Below are 14,426 nucleotides of genomic sequence, written 5' to 3'. Positions count from 1 at the left end.
GTAACGAAACGTGACGTAAAAGTACTGGAACCAAAAAAAAAAAAAAAAAGAGGATATTTTTAGTGTCCAACTTTCCAAAAATAATATCTATGTATGAGGAAAAAAATACACTAAGAGCATGACTTCATCCACCATTGCTGCTGATGCTCATTTCCAACCTTGTAATTAAGAGCAAATATATTCTTTCATTGATGGAAAAGCTGTGTGGAGCACTCGCTGAATGGGAAGGGTAAAAGGCACCACTTGAGAGATATAAAGGACAGTGTGGTCACCAACTTGGCTCCGCCCCATTTGTCATACTGTGATGTTTTGTGGTGTTTACCATGACAACTGTCTAGTCAACGCCATACTGCTAGGGGATTATTCTGGGTGTGAGACCAAAGCATGGGTTGACAGACAGAAGAGAGGGTGGATGTGACAGTTATTAAACGGATGCAGGAGAACTAGGAAAATGTGCTGGGAATGCAGAATGGAAGAATGAAAGGCATGATATGACAAAGGAACAACAACAACAAAGGAATGAATGCTTTTATAGTGTGTTCTGGACAACTACTGTGCATGTGTTCAAAGTAAAGACATTATGATCTGCATAAAAATAACACATCTGATCTGTCTGTATTACTCATGATGACAACTACTACTACAATACCAGTTTTATTATATCAGCATCATATAGGGTTAAACAAACTGTAGGAAAATAATTCACAGGCATTGTGTTCACGTTTTCTTCAATGGCTTGTCATCCCAATCATGTAAATAGTTTTTTTTTTTTTTTAATGATTTGATCTGTTGAAAATAAATATCAACATGCACATGAATAATATAGATTATACACTACATGTTTTATGCACTTGTTCATTTACATAACTTGCTAATCACATTAAACATTAACGTTAAAATAAGTCTATGGTTTTTTGTGTTGATTTTTTTAAAAACTTTTGAATAGAGTTTTTAAATCTCTATTCATTTCTGCCCATATCCGTTATCCCAATATTGTCTAATGCCCTTTTTCCGTTTTTCGATATTAACCGATACCGACATATACATGGACCTACTCCCCCATACCTTAATTTTAGGTCACAATGTATATATCTGCATGCATTTAACACATTGGGCCTACTTTTAATATGACGCCCCACTGAATGTATTCCACATCTTATTTTGCACAGACTAATTCAATTTCAGTTATTAAAAATAAGCACCATATTTAGTTTTAACATTTTGTCTCAAACAACCGAACATAACATTTTACAGGAAAAATATCAGCCTATAATATTGCCCAGCTCTACTTTATTATTGGGATGAAAAATGTTGCAAAAAAAAATAATTCTGAATTACAATTGGTCTTGTGTTGAATCCACAACGTTTTTCTTTTCTAAACTAAGTCTCCTTTAATTCCTTTTAGTAATCCCATTGTTTTCCCATATATAATGTCTTTATTCTGTAATATGCATCATGATCCCACTGCTGTTTTCTTTTGTAGGAATGCTTTCTGCCTTCCTGTTAGCTGGGTTGATTCTGGCTCTGTCCATCCCTGGCACTGCATCAGATTCAGCCACACTGCAGTTCCTCGGGCAAACCAACTTTGTTGTCAATGAGAGCAGCACGGCTGTGGTTCGTCTGGTCATTGAAAGAGTGGGAGATCCAGTCAACGTGACCGCCTTAGTTTTGGTAAGACACAGGCCAACCATGCTATTAATGACACTTTCATTCTTCTGGCATCCTAAACTGAACACGGCAATACCAAAGCCTATACATGCAATGTAAGATTTGAACATGAATGAACACTGCTGTATATTTATACACTCAGTGCTTATCAATGCAAACCTGGACCTCTCCTCATAGTTTGATTGCTTTGTTTACCCTCCTATTATCCTTGGGGGTCAATTCAAGCCAATTCAATGTTTATCATTAAACTGCTTCATATTTCATGACTTAACCTAATTTGACGGTACAATCGACTGATTAAGCGTAAAACTATCATGACGATACACATATTGCACACATTGGCGTTCCTCTGGGGTCAATTTGACCCCAAGCTGTTTTAGCTGTGTGTAAGAGGACCCTGAGGCATTCTCATCTGAGGGGTGTTGACCCTCCAGCAGACACAATCCCTTCCAAAAAATGGAAAGACCAGCATCAATCAATATGATTCATTCTGTGAGAGTCATCAATGTGCACCCCTAATTAAAAAAAAAATATTTGGATGAAAGGTTTTCAAGATCCACTAACTCTAAAACTGAAAGTTTGAGCTGATGGTGGCGCTAGAGAACAGGTGACGGTTTCATTATCAAGGGGTTATCTAAGTACTGCATTTTTCGGACTATAAGGCGCACTTAAAATTCTTTCATTTTCTCAAAAATCGACAGTGCGCCTTATAATCAGGTGTGCCTTATGTATGAAATTAATTTGTAAAAATGTTTTAATACAACTTTGGTAAACTGTGAAGCTGGACTACTTGATGGATTTTTGGCACTTTAGGGCTACCGTAGTCAGGTGCCTCGTGGAGTGATATGTACCTGTACTGTGCTTCAACATACTGAACTGAAAGAGTGAGTGTATTGTTCTGTATTTTATGTGAAAAACCTGAACAATGTTGAGCGTTATTGTTAATGAGTTGAATAAAGTTTGACTTATCTGACTATTTTTTTCGCTTAATGTGTCTTAATAATAATAATAATAATAATAATAATAACAAACCGGTGCGCCTTATAATCCCATGCTCCTCATAGTCCGAAAAATACGGTATTCAACAAATAAACAAAGTGTCTGACACAAAAACCTGGTCAACAATTTTATGACAATAATTTTCTGGAGGCATTTATCCTTTGGGTCAGATTGACCCCAAGGGTCAAATGTGTTAGTAATATTTTAGAATAATGGGAGGGTTAACTAAAGCACTGTAGAAAGAACAGTTAGTCTATTTTGAGAATTGCGACTTGAGTTTGTTTGTCTTTTTTTAAATTACGATTATTTGACCTTTCTAAATCCAGCTCTAAGTAGAAGACGTTTCTTTGTGCCACCAATGCAAAAATGTTAATAGCCTCCACATCAGACACCAGCATCAGGAACTCAGTGTTTGCTTTGGTAATGTGGAGTACTCCATGCTTTTCTAAAATTGTTTGGGATTCTTACATGTGACTTTGCTTTGTTTTGCTCAGTTAGAGGGACCCGACACAGAGGACTTTGAAGCCATTAACGCTGCAGCCTTTCTGCTCTCCACTGAGTCCAGTAAAACCATTTTCATTGCTGTGAAAGATGATGACTTGCCTGAAGCAGATGAAACTTTCATCTTCAATTTACAACTGCAGGTAAATTCTCACTTTTAGTTTTTTTTTACATTTGGAAATTCCTCTCGTGTGTTTTTGGTGCTCCACGTTGCCTCTGACGCTCTCAAACGTTTGCTGTGACATCTCAGTGATGAGAAGTGAGGGGCGTCACACAGTTGACCCCGAACAACCGCTACCGCGGCGCTAAGTCTTTCAGTCTTTCATTGTCACGCTCTGTTGGACATGGCCCGGATGTGGACGAGCATTTTGTCTCTCTCTGAGGTTGCCTGACAGAAACACACTTGAGTAAGATGAAACTCTACCTGACAGCCACAAGTGCAACCCAAATTCTAGGATCAAGTGATTGGTTGGTCACCTCTTTCATCATTGACTTCATGGATTAAACCTTTTGGGGCGAATCATACCCATGCAATTTAAAGCTTGGGTTTCTTCTGGATTCTTATGCAACAGCACTTTATATAAAGTCTGCATTTTATTTTGCTACTTTATTGCTAAATCCAGGGTTGCAGGAGTCTGCTGGGTCCAATCTTAGCTTTTATCGTGCACGCCTCCCCATCCAAAGACACAGGGACGGACAATGATCCGCACACTCTTTTACACCTGAAAGACATTTGTGAACACCAATCAAACTAACACATCTTTGGACTGTGGGAGACAATCAGGTGAAAAACCCACACAAACATGGGGAGAACATGAAAAACACAGACAAGATTTCCAATTTTACTAATTTTTTCATCTAAACAAGCACCCAGGGCTTTCTCGCTGTCAGACAGAAGTGCTAACCTGCATCCTTTTAAAAAAAAAAAATAAAAAATCTGAGAAGTGACATGAAACCTAAAGCTTGTATTAATGTGACATTTTTAAGGAGGTTTTGAAGCTTGAGATCTCTTCTGAAATGTTTACATTAGAAATCCCTATCACTGCTCAGCATGCCTTTCACCTAAAGTCTGTCTCCATGGTTTCATGAAGCCTTTAGCTGTCACATTTGATTGATGGGCTGGGGGTGGTCTCACTGTCTGCTTATTTTATTCCTTAGTGAATTAACTGATACAGATGATGCTCTATTATTTATATTTACATATCAGCTACATGTGAACACCAAAAGTTGCTTTTCTGGCTTTGTTTTTTTTTTTTTTTTGATGCTGCATTTTTTGTGACATCTGGTTAGAATCCAGTTGCACAACCCTAGTTTTTGCTGCTTCCAGAGTGAAAGAGCAGATGAGGCCCACTTAGCCTTACACTCCAGCTGAGACAAAGCGTTGGCCAAATGCTAGCCTATCGCCTTGCTCAAAAGCTGTCTGCAGACTGAAGGTGCCAATACAAAGGGTGTACCATGGATCAACCATAAGTGACAAAAAACCTGTACGTAGAATTGTTCTAAGCACTTTTCTGGTGGTGATGTAGAGAATACGGTAAATTGTTGCAAATTGTTAAAAAACAAAAAATGTGCATGCATTTGCAATCACAAAATATTGTTTTTAAAACAGTGGCCCTTATGCAAACCTGTATATTAATAAAATGTAATGAAATGCTTAGTTGTGAGGTGTTATACAGTATGTGTACAAGCATGCTCTCATGAAGCAGGCTTTTGCCAAATGTTTGTGATACTTCTCATGATTCATCGTTTTCCTCCACACTCATTAGAATAGGTTTGGAGCTGTTGGAACCTGTGCATTTGAAGGTTTAGCTCAGCCCAGGCAGATTTCTTTAGTTTAGTGTTTACTCATGGCAGCCTCAGAAAAAGATGACATGTCATTTACAGATTACAGCCAAACTCTTTAAACTCCACTCCTATTTTAATCCTGCTAGTTTAGTCTTAGTGCTGAATCACAGAACACAGCAGCAGTCCCTGACCGATATCAAGCTGAGAGATAACTTGACAAACCAACAGTGCTGAAACCAGTACTTCCTCCCTTTGTGCCTGCTCACCAGGGCAGCTTAGTCTGAGCCCAGGAATGAGGTGAAGACAGGGGGTATGTTAGACGTTCAGGCTGTTCTTGTAAGCATGTGTGTCTGGATTAAATGTTGGCGGGAGCTTAAAGAGTGTGAATCTAAAAACTACCTTTGACAGGGTTTCATCTGACACTTTTAATTATCTCTACATTCCAGAGTTCCTCAAACGGAGTAACAGTGGGAACGCCAAACAGGGCCACCATCACAATCCTGTCAAATGACAATGCCTTTGGAATTATTGCCTTCAATTCTGTAAGAAACTCTTTTTCCTTTGTGCACTTTTATCACAAACAACCATTTTTTTCTTTTGACTTTTCAGAAAATGTAAACATAGCTGGACTTCTTTAGAGAGAGTTCTCCTTAAGTTGTGTTTTCCTGTAATTATAATGCATTGAAAGCCACTCAATTCCCACACATTTTAGGATATATTATCTTAAAATTATTATCAAAATACTTCAGGAATACATTCTTAAAAATGTGCTAAATCCCAGACTGTTATCTCATAGTCATAGAACATTAAAAAAAAGTTTCAGTTTTTCCTCTGCTATTAGTGATACACATTAAATAAATTGGTCAGACATTCATTCAGATTAATAATAAATTAATTTAATCATGATTTGATTATCTAGACACCATTAGATATAATGGTGAATGATAAATGTACCATCAGGTGTATAAAATAGTGAACTCTTAATGGTCCTTTCAAAACGGTAGAAATCCTCCACAATCAACACTAAAATCAATGTTTAAATGAATTCAAACATTTTGATTTAAACTTGTATTGTAAATCTAAGGCTCTTTATTATGCAGGCTTGACTTGACCCGTGTTCCTGTTTTATCTATCCATCACAGACTGAAGAGGTCGTCGTCGATGAACCCAGAGGGAGGAATCATTACGTGCCTTTCACCCTGATTAGAGAAAAGGGAACCTATGGGACGGTTACTGTGAAGTATGAGGTGAGAGGGCACTGTTTATGAAACCAGACGCATGCATGTTGATTTAGTTTCACAGTAGTTGTTTTTTGCAGTAATCAAACCTAGTATTTTGGATTTAGTCGAGAACATAAAACTATCTCAGTTTTTAGCTGGCCTTTAACCTACCTTTCCCCTACTTTTAGAAAACATTCAATTTATTTTATTTCCTGTTGTCTTCTTTTTATCATTTGACGACAGCATCAATTGGTTAATGTTTGTCTTTTTGTATTTCATCTCTGTCTAGTTTTTACCAGGTGACGTGTCGCTGATAAACAATACAAATTATTTTCCAAAACTAACACAGACATGATCTGAATTATAAAATGTTCCTGATGAATAATAGGCTTGGTATTTATTTATTAAAGGTGTTTGTTTTATTTTTTCTTCTTGTTGTGGATATGTAACATACGTTATCTACGTCAGCTCAACACTTGTGTTCTTTCACAGATCTCTGAGGGTCCAAACCCACCTATTGAAGACCTCCATCCAGACCGAGGGAACATCACCATTCCTGTAGGACAGTCTGTTGCACAATTCAGCATTCTTATTAGGGATGACCAGGTACTAGATGTTTTATCAGAACCTAATACTGTCTTTTTATTGTCAGCAATTATTTTTAAATGTTCAACAAATAAAACTGAATGACTTACTTGAGGAAAAGGTTTAGGTCTTTAAATGTTCTCTCTAATAGACTAGTTTTTCTCAAATGGGGGTACGTGTACGCCTAGGGTAATAGCACTACAGAGAGAGAGGAAAATCAACAAATGAAAACCATTAACAATGTGGGTTTATAATGTTTATTTTTATTTTTAAATGCTAATGATACTAAATATTACCAGCAACTCACAAAATGACAACGAAAACACACAAAATAAGATGATATATAATAATTAATAATAAAAAACAAAATTACACCAAAAACACACACTAAGAGAGAAAAATACTCACCAGCAACACACAAAACGACAACAAAGACACAATAAATGACAAAAATACACAAGATCACGACAAAATACACAAAAATAACAGAGAAACGTATAAAACGGCTTAAAAAACAATCAAATAACCCCAAAAACACACACTGAGAGAGAGAATAATTTAGATAATACCAAAAACATACAAAAACCAAAAAAAATATGATAAAAATATACTGAATAATAAAAAGAACAGACTAAACAACAACAAAATACACAAAATGACACCAAAAACCCAGAAAATTACACAAAACGTTAATGTAAATGATCTTGATTAGAACATGAACTGAAAATACAAAGGTCAGTGTTGGTCCCATGCAGGAGATGCTAAAATGATTAAAACAATAGAAATAAATCTGTACAGTAGGCACTAAATAATATTTCTTCACTTATTTACAAAATGTGATTCTTTAAATTGTGTATTAACATTTATTCATTCCATCATTATGCTTTATAGTTGTTTTTTTCACAGTATTCTCAGCATAATGTGGTAGTCGGACAAAGGGGGTACTTAAGCCAAAAAAGTTTGACAACCACTGTAATAGACGATGCTTCAGTAATATTAGTCAAAGCCAGGAATCCGACAAGTTTGATTAGTGGCTTTTATCAGTACTTCTGTATTATTTTAGGACATTCTGGAAAAACTTTGAAGATATTAGGCATCCTTCAGACTTAAGAGGTGCTCTCTTCTTGGATGTTATAGAGAGTCAAGGGTTTAGAGCTGTGTATCATTGTTTATCTCTGTCTTTGTGGATAAGATTCCTGAAGACGATGAGGTTTTCACTGTGAAGCTGACTGAAGTGGCAGGAGGAGCGCTCCTTAGGCTCAATGCCAGCAGGGTCCATTTGAGGATCCGTCGCAATGACAGCCCAATGCGGTTCTCTCACTCTATGGTGGCAGTGCCAGAGATTGCAGCAGTCCTTATCCTTAACGTGACTCGGGGTCATTTGACGGAAGGTGGGCCACTCGTTGGCTCCGACGACACTGAGGTTCTTTTCTTCTTCAGATATTTGTATCATTACAAGTAGATTATGAAGCACATTTACACACTACTGGGAATAAAAAACACTGTTGTTTAATATCTTGAAATATTGTCACTGTCTTTAGGTCTCTGTAGATTACACAATAATGAGTGGCGATGGACTGGGCAGTGCCACGCCAGCTGTGGATTTCCTGGACCTACAGGTGGTTAGGACCCTCGTATTCCCTCCTTTTGTCTACACGGCCAGCCTGCTGTTCAACATCAGTGACGACGACGTGCCAGAAATTGCAGAATCCTTTCATGTAGTTCTGCTTGAGGACACTATTAGAGGAGATGCTGTCCTTGTTTCCCCAAACGCTGTTCTGGTGACCATTGAACCCAACGATAAGCCACATGGTGTTCTGTCAATCAGCAGCAGTGCACTCATTCAGCCAATCATCATCAATGAGGATCAGACACAGAGGTAAGTCACACATTAGGAATAACTGAATATGTTTGACTAAACACAAGTTTTACACATAAGGCCGATATTACGCTGTCATTATCTGTCATTAGCATGAATCGGGTGTTATGAAGGCTGTCGCTAAGTGTCGTCCGCTAAATTGTGACACCTTTGGAGCTATGTTGGCATTTTTTGGGTTAGGTGGAGGGATCTAGTGGGGTTAGGTAGGGTTAGGGTAACGATCGCTATTTTTCACCCATCTCCATTTGTTCTAAGAACCCCAACAACATAGTATTGAGGTTTATTTTCCCAAACTCACCTGTTTTCCAGAGTTTTATCCCTCTGAAAAGTGACTTTCAGACTGCTTCTAAAAACAGGCTGTTTTGGGGCCTTCATGCAAATGCATGCATGGGCGTGTCTTGTAGACACAAACTCCACGACACAGCGGGTTACCTTAGCGATTTTCTTTTGCTATCCCCACACTCTTGTGATTGTTTTCAGCCAAAAACTGCACATTACAGTAAAACACATGGCTATTTAAACGGCTATTGTGATTGTGAGTTTGATTGTCAGGAGGATGAGTTTCCGCCTTTATGTATAAAACTTCAAGTAAAGTGTTACACAACAAAAATATTGTATTTGATGTGTTTTCCTCAGGTTTGAAGGCATCATCATTGTCAGAAATGGAGGGAGTTATGGAGCTGTTTCTGTAAACTGGACCATCAGTAGAAACTCAAGTGATTCTTCGCCAGTGTCCAATGATTTGAGTCCTGAGGCTGGGACGGTGAGATTTGCCCCAGGTCAGGTGACCACTGTGATTCCAATAAACATTGTGGCAGATGAGCAACCAGAGGAGGCAGAGGCCTTCATTCTCAAACTACTGCCCAGCACTGTGACTGGAAATGCAGAGGTGGATGAACCCATGGAGGTCAGTACTGCAGAACATCTACCGTAGATGTTGCATGTGTTTTGCATGTGTGTGTTTGTTTGTGACTTAGCGTACCTTACAGTGGCAAACTTGGCACATTGTGTAAAAGGCATCGCCTCAGTGCATACCCTCGCTTTGTGGGTGTTCTTTAATGTGGCCGAATCAAAACAAAGCGGAAACAGCAGCCGCTTTGTGTGCGGTGTCCCGCTTTGGATTTTTTCTTTGTCGTGAGTGAAAAAGTGAATCGTTTTCTTATATATAGCATTTTTTTTGCATAGGCTTCTTGGCGTTATATGAAAGCAGTGGGCAGATCTAAGTCTTGTTTATGTTCAAAGCATGGGACATCACATGCAAACGTTCCCCCTATGTTACATTGAGAAACCAAAGGGTCTGCTTGCCATCTGCAGTGAGCAATTTGGTTAGGGGAAAATCCTCTAAGGAACAAACAACTTACACAGTAGACTAATGGGTGGTAATTGCCATTAAAGTTGCAGATGGTAAATAAACTGATATCCCAAAGCTTTAAACCGTCTTTTACAAGTGTAGGCTTTGTATAAAGAACAAGCCTCAGTGACCATCATGTTTCTGCAAACTTCTCTTAAGAGGATCCATATCTAAAGGCACAAATTTACCACCTTTAGTCCCATGTTTTTTCCGCCTTTGTTGTTACTTGTTTATTTATTTATTTTTTTTTAATAAAATGAAACATAGCACTCTATTTTTTAAACTTCAATACAATTCTCCCATTAGAATTTTCAAAATCTGTCACCCAAGGGTTCATGTCCATAATAGACACTATTTTAGGCACCACAATGAATAATAAGAAAGTAATCAAAGTTTGCCAGAACAATATGTTTCTCGATCTTGGATCCTTTTCCAAAGCGGGTGACAACTACTGGTAATTGGTATGATTATTATTCCTGTGCCAGTTAAATAATCCCATTTCTGCTTTCTTTCCATTCCTGAAGATGGTGTTCTACCTCCAGGACAGTGATGATGTCTATGGGGTTTTCCAGTTTGACCCGGTCAATGAACAGCTCATTCAAAGTCAACCCGAAGGCCGTTTCTTGTCTCTTAGTTTTGTAAGAGATGGAGGAACACTGGGCGACGTGTCTATGTCTCTTACTGCACTCTACATTCCCGCAGGCCCCATTGACCCTGCACTGGCTCGTGACAAAGTCCTAAATGTCAGTAGGTCTGTTAATGTAGTTTTTTCCCGAGAGCAAAGGGTCCATCTCGTACTACCAATAAGGAATGATGCCTTTCTGCAGAATGGAGCTCACTTTTTGATACAGGTAATCATTATGTCCACACACACACACACACACACACATGCACTTTTAGCCAAACCAGAGCCATCCATAATGTAAAGAACTCCTTCTAATGGTGTGAATGGCTTGGCATGCTAATCTGAAATGTTATGGAGGAATCTATGCAACTGTTCAAACGAACAACATAAAAAAAAACTGAACTACAGACCAACTTTTGTGAAACGTGCTGTCCCACTAGAGTGCATATTCTCAACCCTAAACAGTGGTCACGCATACGCCAACAAAGCTACAACCAAGTCCATACTAACATGTTATAAATTTGTTGATTTAGTTTAGAGAAATTAGACATTTGTGAATGCTGGTTTTAACTACATTTCCATTTCAAAGTAATTCTTTAAAAATGATTGGGAAGTTAAAAGGTTTACAACAAAATAAATCATCCTACATGTTAGTTTAGTGTCATTTACAGGTATGCTCGTAGTCATTGGGAATGGAAAAAAAAACCCAATACGGTTAAACTGTGTACCGTAGATGGGGAAGTGTGAGAGTGGTGCTTTGACAGATCACGCTTCAGTTCTTCTTTTAATTGATTTAATGATTTATTTATTTTTTAATAGTTGAACTCATTGGCGCTGGTGGATATTAGTCCCTTAGTTCCATCCATCAGTCCACGGTTTGGTGGGCCTCTCAACTTGACCTTAACCATCACGCCTGACATTGCTAATGGAGAAATTGGGTTTACAAGTAACTACACAGTGGTTGTTTATGAACCAGAGGACAGCAACATTAGCACGGTAAGATACGATTAAATTCATGCAATAGTATTGTTGCATTATGTAAACTTTCTATTCTATGAATGATTAGTTTAAAATACTGTATTATTTCAAGTTGAAGCTTATCCCATTTTGCTCTGGTGATGTCGGCTGTAGGTGAGCCTCCCTCTGCGACGTGATGGCACAGATGGTCAGGCCGAGGTTTTTTGGAGTCTACAGCCTATTGGAGCCACTCGTGAGGATGTAACTCCTGATGATCTGGAGCCTTTCCTTGGCTCGGTTGTCTTTCTTTCTGGTCAAAGTGATGCCCACATCGACATCACAATTAAGGCTGATGATATCCCAGAAGTTGACGAGACCTTGCTCCTCACTCTGGATAGGTGAGCACACAAAGACGAGACAAACGTTAATGTTTTTTGCGTAACTGTTGTAGACCTTCATAATCATGGAAAATATTATTAGTTTAGGAGTAATAAAAACATTTAAAAAAAAAAAAAAAAAAAAGAACACAACAACATTAACCAGCTTCTACAAATATGTTCTTTTGCACAAGAAAAGAATCAATGCATTTAATGGGATGGATCGTATGTAATTGTCTATATTCTGATGAGAACACTGGCATTTTCCCTCCCTCGCATCCTACCCGCAGGGTGGAGACTGCACGCTTTATAGTATACTTTGGGTAAGTGGGGAGTGGAGTGAACCTGGCTCTTTTGTGTGCTGTGAATCAGGTCTTTGTTTTTCTTTGGAGGACCTACTTCAGGATTTCTGGGGTCTTTGGTCAATGTGGGTAGAAGGAGGACTGGGACAGGGTGGGGATTCCTACATGGTGTGAAAAATGGAAATCCTCTTCTGAGTCTTTGTGTGAAGTAAACAATGGATATACTTCAATAAATGAATTGTATTTCACAACTTTTTGAAGATGTCAATGTTTTCCCACAATCTGCTCATCAATTGCTTTTTAAAAGTGATTCATTCTCGCATGAATTTTTTGATACTCTAAACCTTACACTGGTTAGGCCTGTGAGGCAATAAAGTTTCTGGCACATGCTTGAGTGGCATTATCATTAAAAGTAGATTAACTCGCCTGAAGATCGCATACGGAGTTAATAATGAAATAACAGTGCATGGAATGCATTAAGAGTTTTATCCTGAGTTTTTGTTGCCCAGCTGCTGTTGTTACAAAGCATCTATATTTTACATTAGGTCCACCTTAAAATACAACTTTCTAAATCTGTCTACTCAGAAATGTCACAATAATAAATACATTGCGTTATTACTGTAATTGAGTTAGTGGCATTATGGAGATGAGTGTCAAAGACAATAATGTATTTTTTCTTGATATGTCTTGTACCATTCATATCTTCTGGGCTTTATTGATAACTACAGTCTTTTTTTAAGTTAAGATTGTGTTTCTGTGTTTTTCTATGTTAGGAGTAATGTTGAGAATCAGATCCTGAAAGCAGGCTTCACCAGCAGAGAGATTATCATAATGGAGAATGATGATCCTGGGGGAGTGTTTGAGTTTTCCCCATCATCCAGAGGTCCCTGGATTATTGATGTAAGTAATGTAATGTAACCTAATGTATATAAATCAACTAAACCGTGATACTTTTAATTTCTTTTTTGATCTTTGAGTGTAAGAAAAAAAGTGTCTATTTGTACGGACAACCCCCGGTGCTAGTGGTACGTTTACCAAAGTACAAGTACGTAGCGTCTAATGGTGCATTCACACCAAACGTGTCTAAAGCGTCAAAATTGGCAGATGTACAGTCACAATATGGTGGACGCTCTTCTAGGGAGCGTCAGAGGTCCCGTACCTCCTGTGCAGCACGTTTTGAAGCTTTTCGCGCGGCGGTCGCTTTTGACTTGTGCACACACTGAGTCACACCAAAATACATCCGACCAGAAACACCGCCTTCTCAACACAATAATGTCCCTCACCACTTCACGGTCACTGGGTGAATTATGAACGTGACTGATCGCCACAATATCATCCACTGTATGAACACCACTGGAAACAGAGAAGCCCCTCCCATCCACGCTCTGGACGCGCGTCCCGAGCATCTTCAACGCTGGTGACAAGGATCTGTACTAATTGAGCACAAGCGTCCAACTACACACATGAGGCATGATTTTGACGCCCGAAATGCGTTTGGTGTGAACGCACCATTAGGGTTAGGTTATGACCCAATACCACAACAATGTTTAGGGTTAGGGTAAGATTTAGTCTTAGTCACATGACCTAAACAGGCCAAATAGGGGCGCTGCGTACGGATAGATAGATGTCAGTATATTGATATGGCAACCGTACGGATAGCCACTGCCTATAAGAAACCAGCTAACAACAATGCACTGTCAGTGCCGGGTTCAATTTCTGCAAAATAATCTAGAACTTTTCTTTAATGTAGTTTAATAATTTTATGATTCTTGCTTTGTTTATATTTATCTGATAGTTTCAGTAGGTTTACTACATCAAAAGTTACGCTGATACGAGGTGAAGGTTTTAAATCTCTGGACATTTTTTTGACTCAGGAAGGTGAAGCTGTGGAGCTGCATGTTGTCAGAGCTCAGGGACAACTTTTAAAACAGCTGGTCCGATATGCTGTCAGGCCTGCAGGCAGCAGTGAATTCTATGGAGCGACAGGCATCCTGGAGTTCAAACCAGGGGAGAGAGAGGTGGTCGTAGCACTGGTGGCAAGGCCTGATGGTGTACCAGAGGTAACTGTGGTTAATAAGAATTACGTGCTCATAATTTGTTGTTTATTACCTTCATGACACATCTAATCATCTTAGTGAGTCTATGTATATAATACTAATAGATATTGACTCAGTTTC

The 14,426-nt window shown here is 38.6% G+C and overlaps 1 protein-coding gene across 1 annotated transcript in view; it reads left to right on the top strand.

Annotated features, from left to right (window-relative positions):
- adgrv1 (adhesion G protein-coupled receptor V1) overlaps window positions 1–14,426 on the top strand; it is a 131,407-nt gene that overhangs the window by 13,871 nt on the left and 103,110 nt on the right. The window contains exons 2-14 of the mRNA XM_028457526.1: window positions 1,484–1,671; window positions 3,162–3,311; window positions 5,400–5,495; window positions 6,096–6,200; window positions 6,666–6,779; window positions 7,951–8,181; window positions 8,300–8,637; window positions 9,274–9,544; window positions 10,513–10,839; window positions 11,433–11,609; window positions 11,745–11,968; window positions 13,023–13,149; window positions 14,124–14,309. Of these exons, the coding sequence (XP_028313327.1) occupies window positions 1,484–1,671; window positions 3,162–3,311; window positions 5,400–5,495; window positions 6,096–6,200; window positions 6,666–6,779; window positions 7,951–8,181; window positions 8,300–8,637; window positions 9,274–9,544; window positions 10,513–10,839; window positions 11,433–11,609; window positions 11,745–11,968; window positions 13,023–13,149; window positions 14,124–14,309 (2,534 nt within the window). The remainder of the gene's footprint in view (window positions 1–1,483; window positions 1,672–3,161; window positions 3,312–5,399; window positions 5,496–6,095; window positions 6,201–6,665; window positions 6,780–7,950; window positions 8,182–8,299; window positions 8,638–9,273; window positions 9,545–10,512; window positions 10,840–11,432; window positions 11,610–11,744; window positions 11,969–13,022; window positions 13,150–14,123; window positions 14,310–14,426) is intronic.

The sequence above is a fragment of the Gouania willdenowi genome, chromosome 9 (genome assembly GCF_900634775.1).
Source record: "Gouania willdenowi chromosome 9, fGouWil2.1, whole genome shotgun sequence".
Lineage (NCBI taxonomy): Eukaryota > Metazoa > Chordata > Actinopteri > Blenniiformes > Gobiesocidae > Gouania > Gouania willdenowi.
The sequence above is the reverse complement of the archived record's forward strand: the minus strand, read 5'-3'. Positions and strand labels throughout refer to the sequence as shown.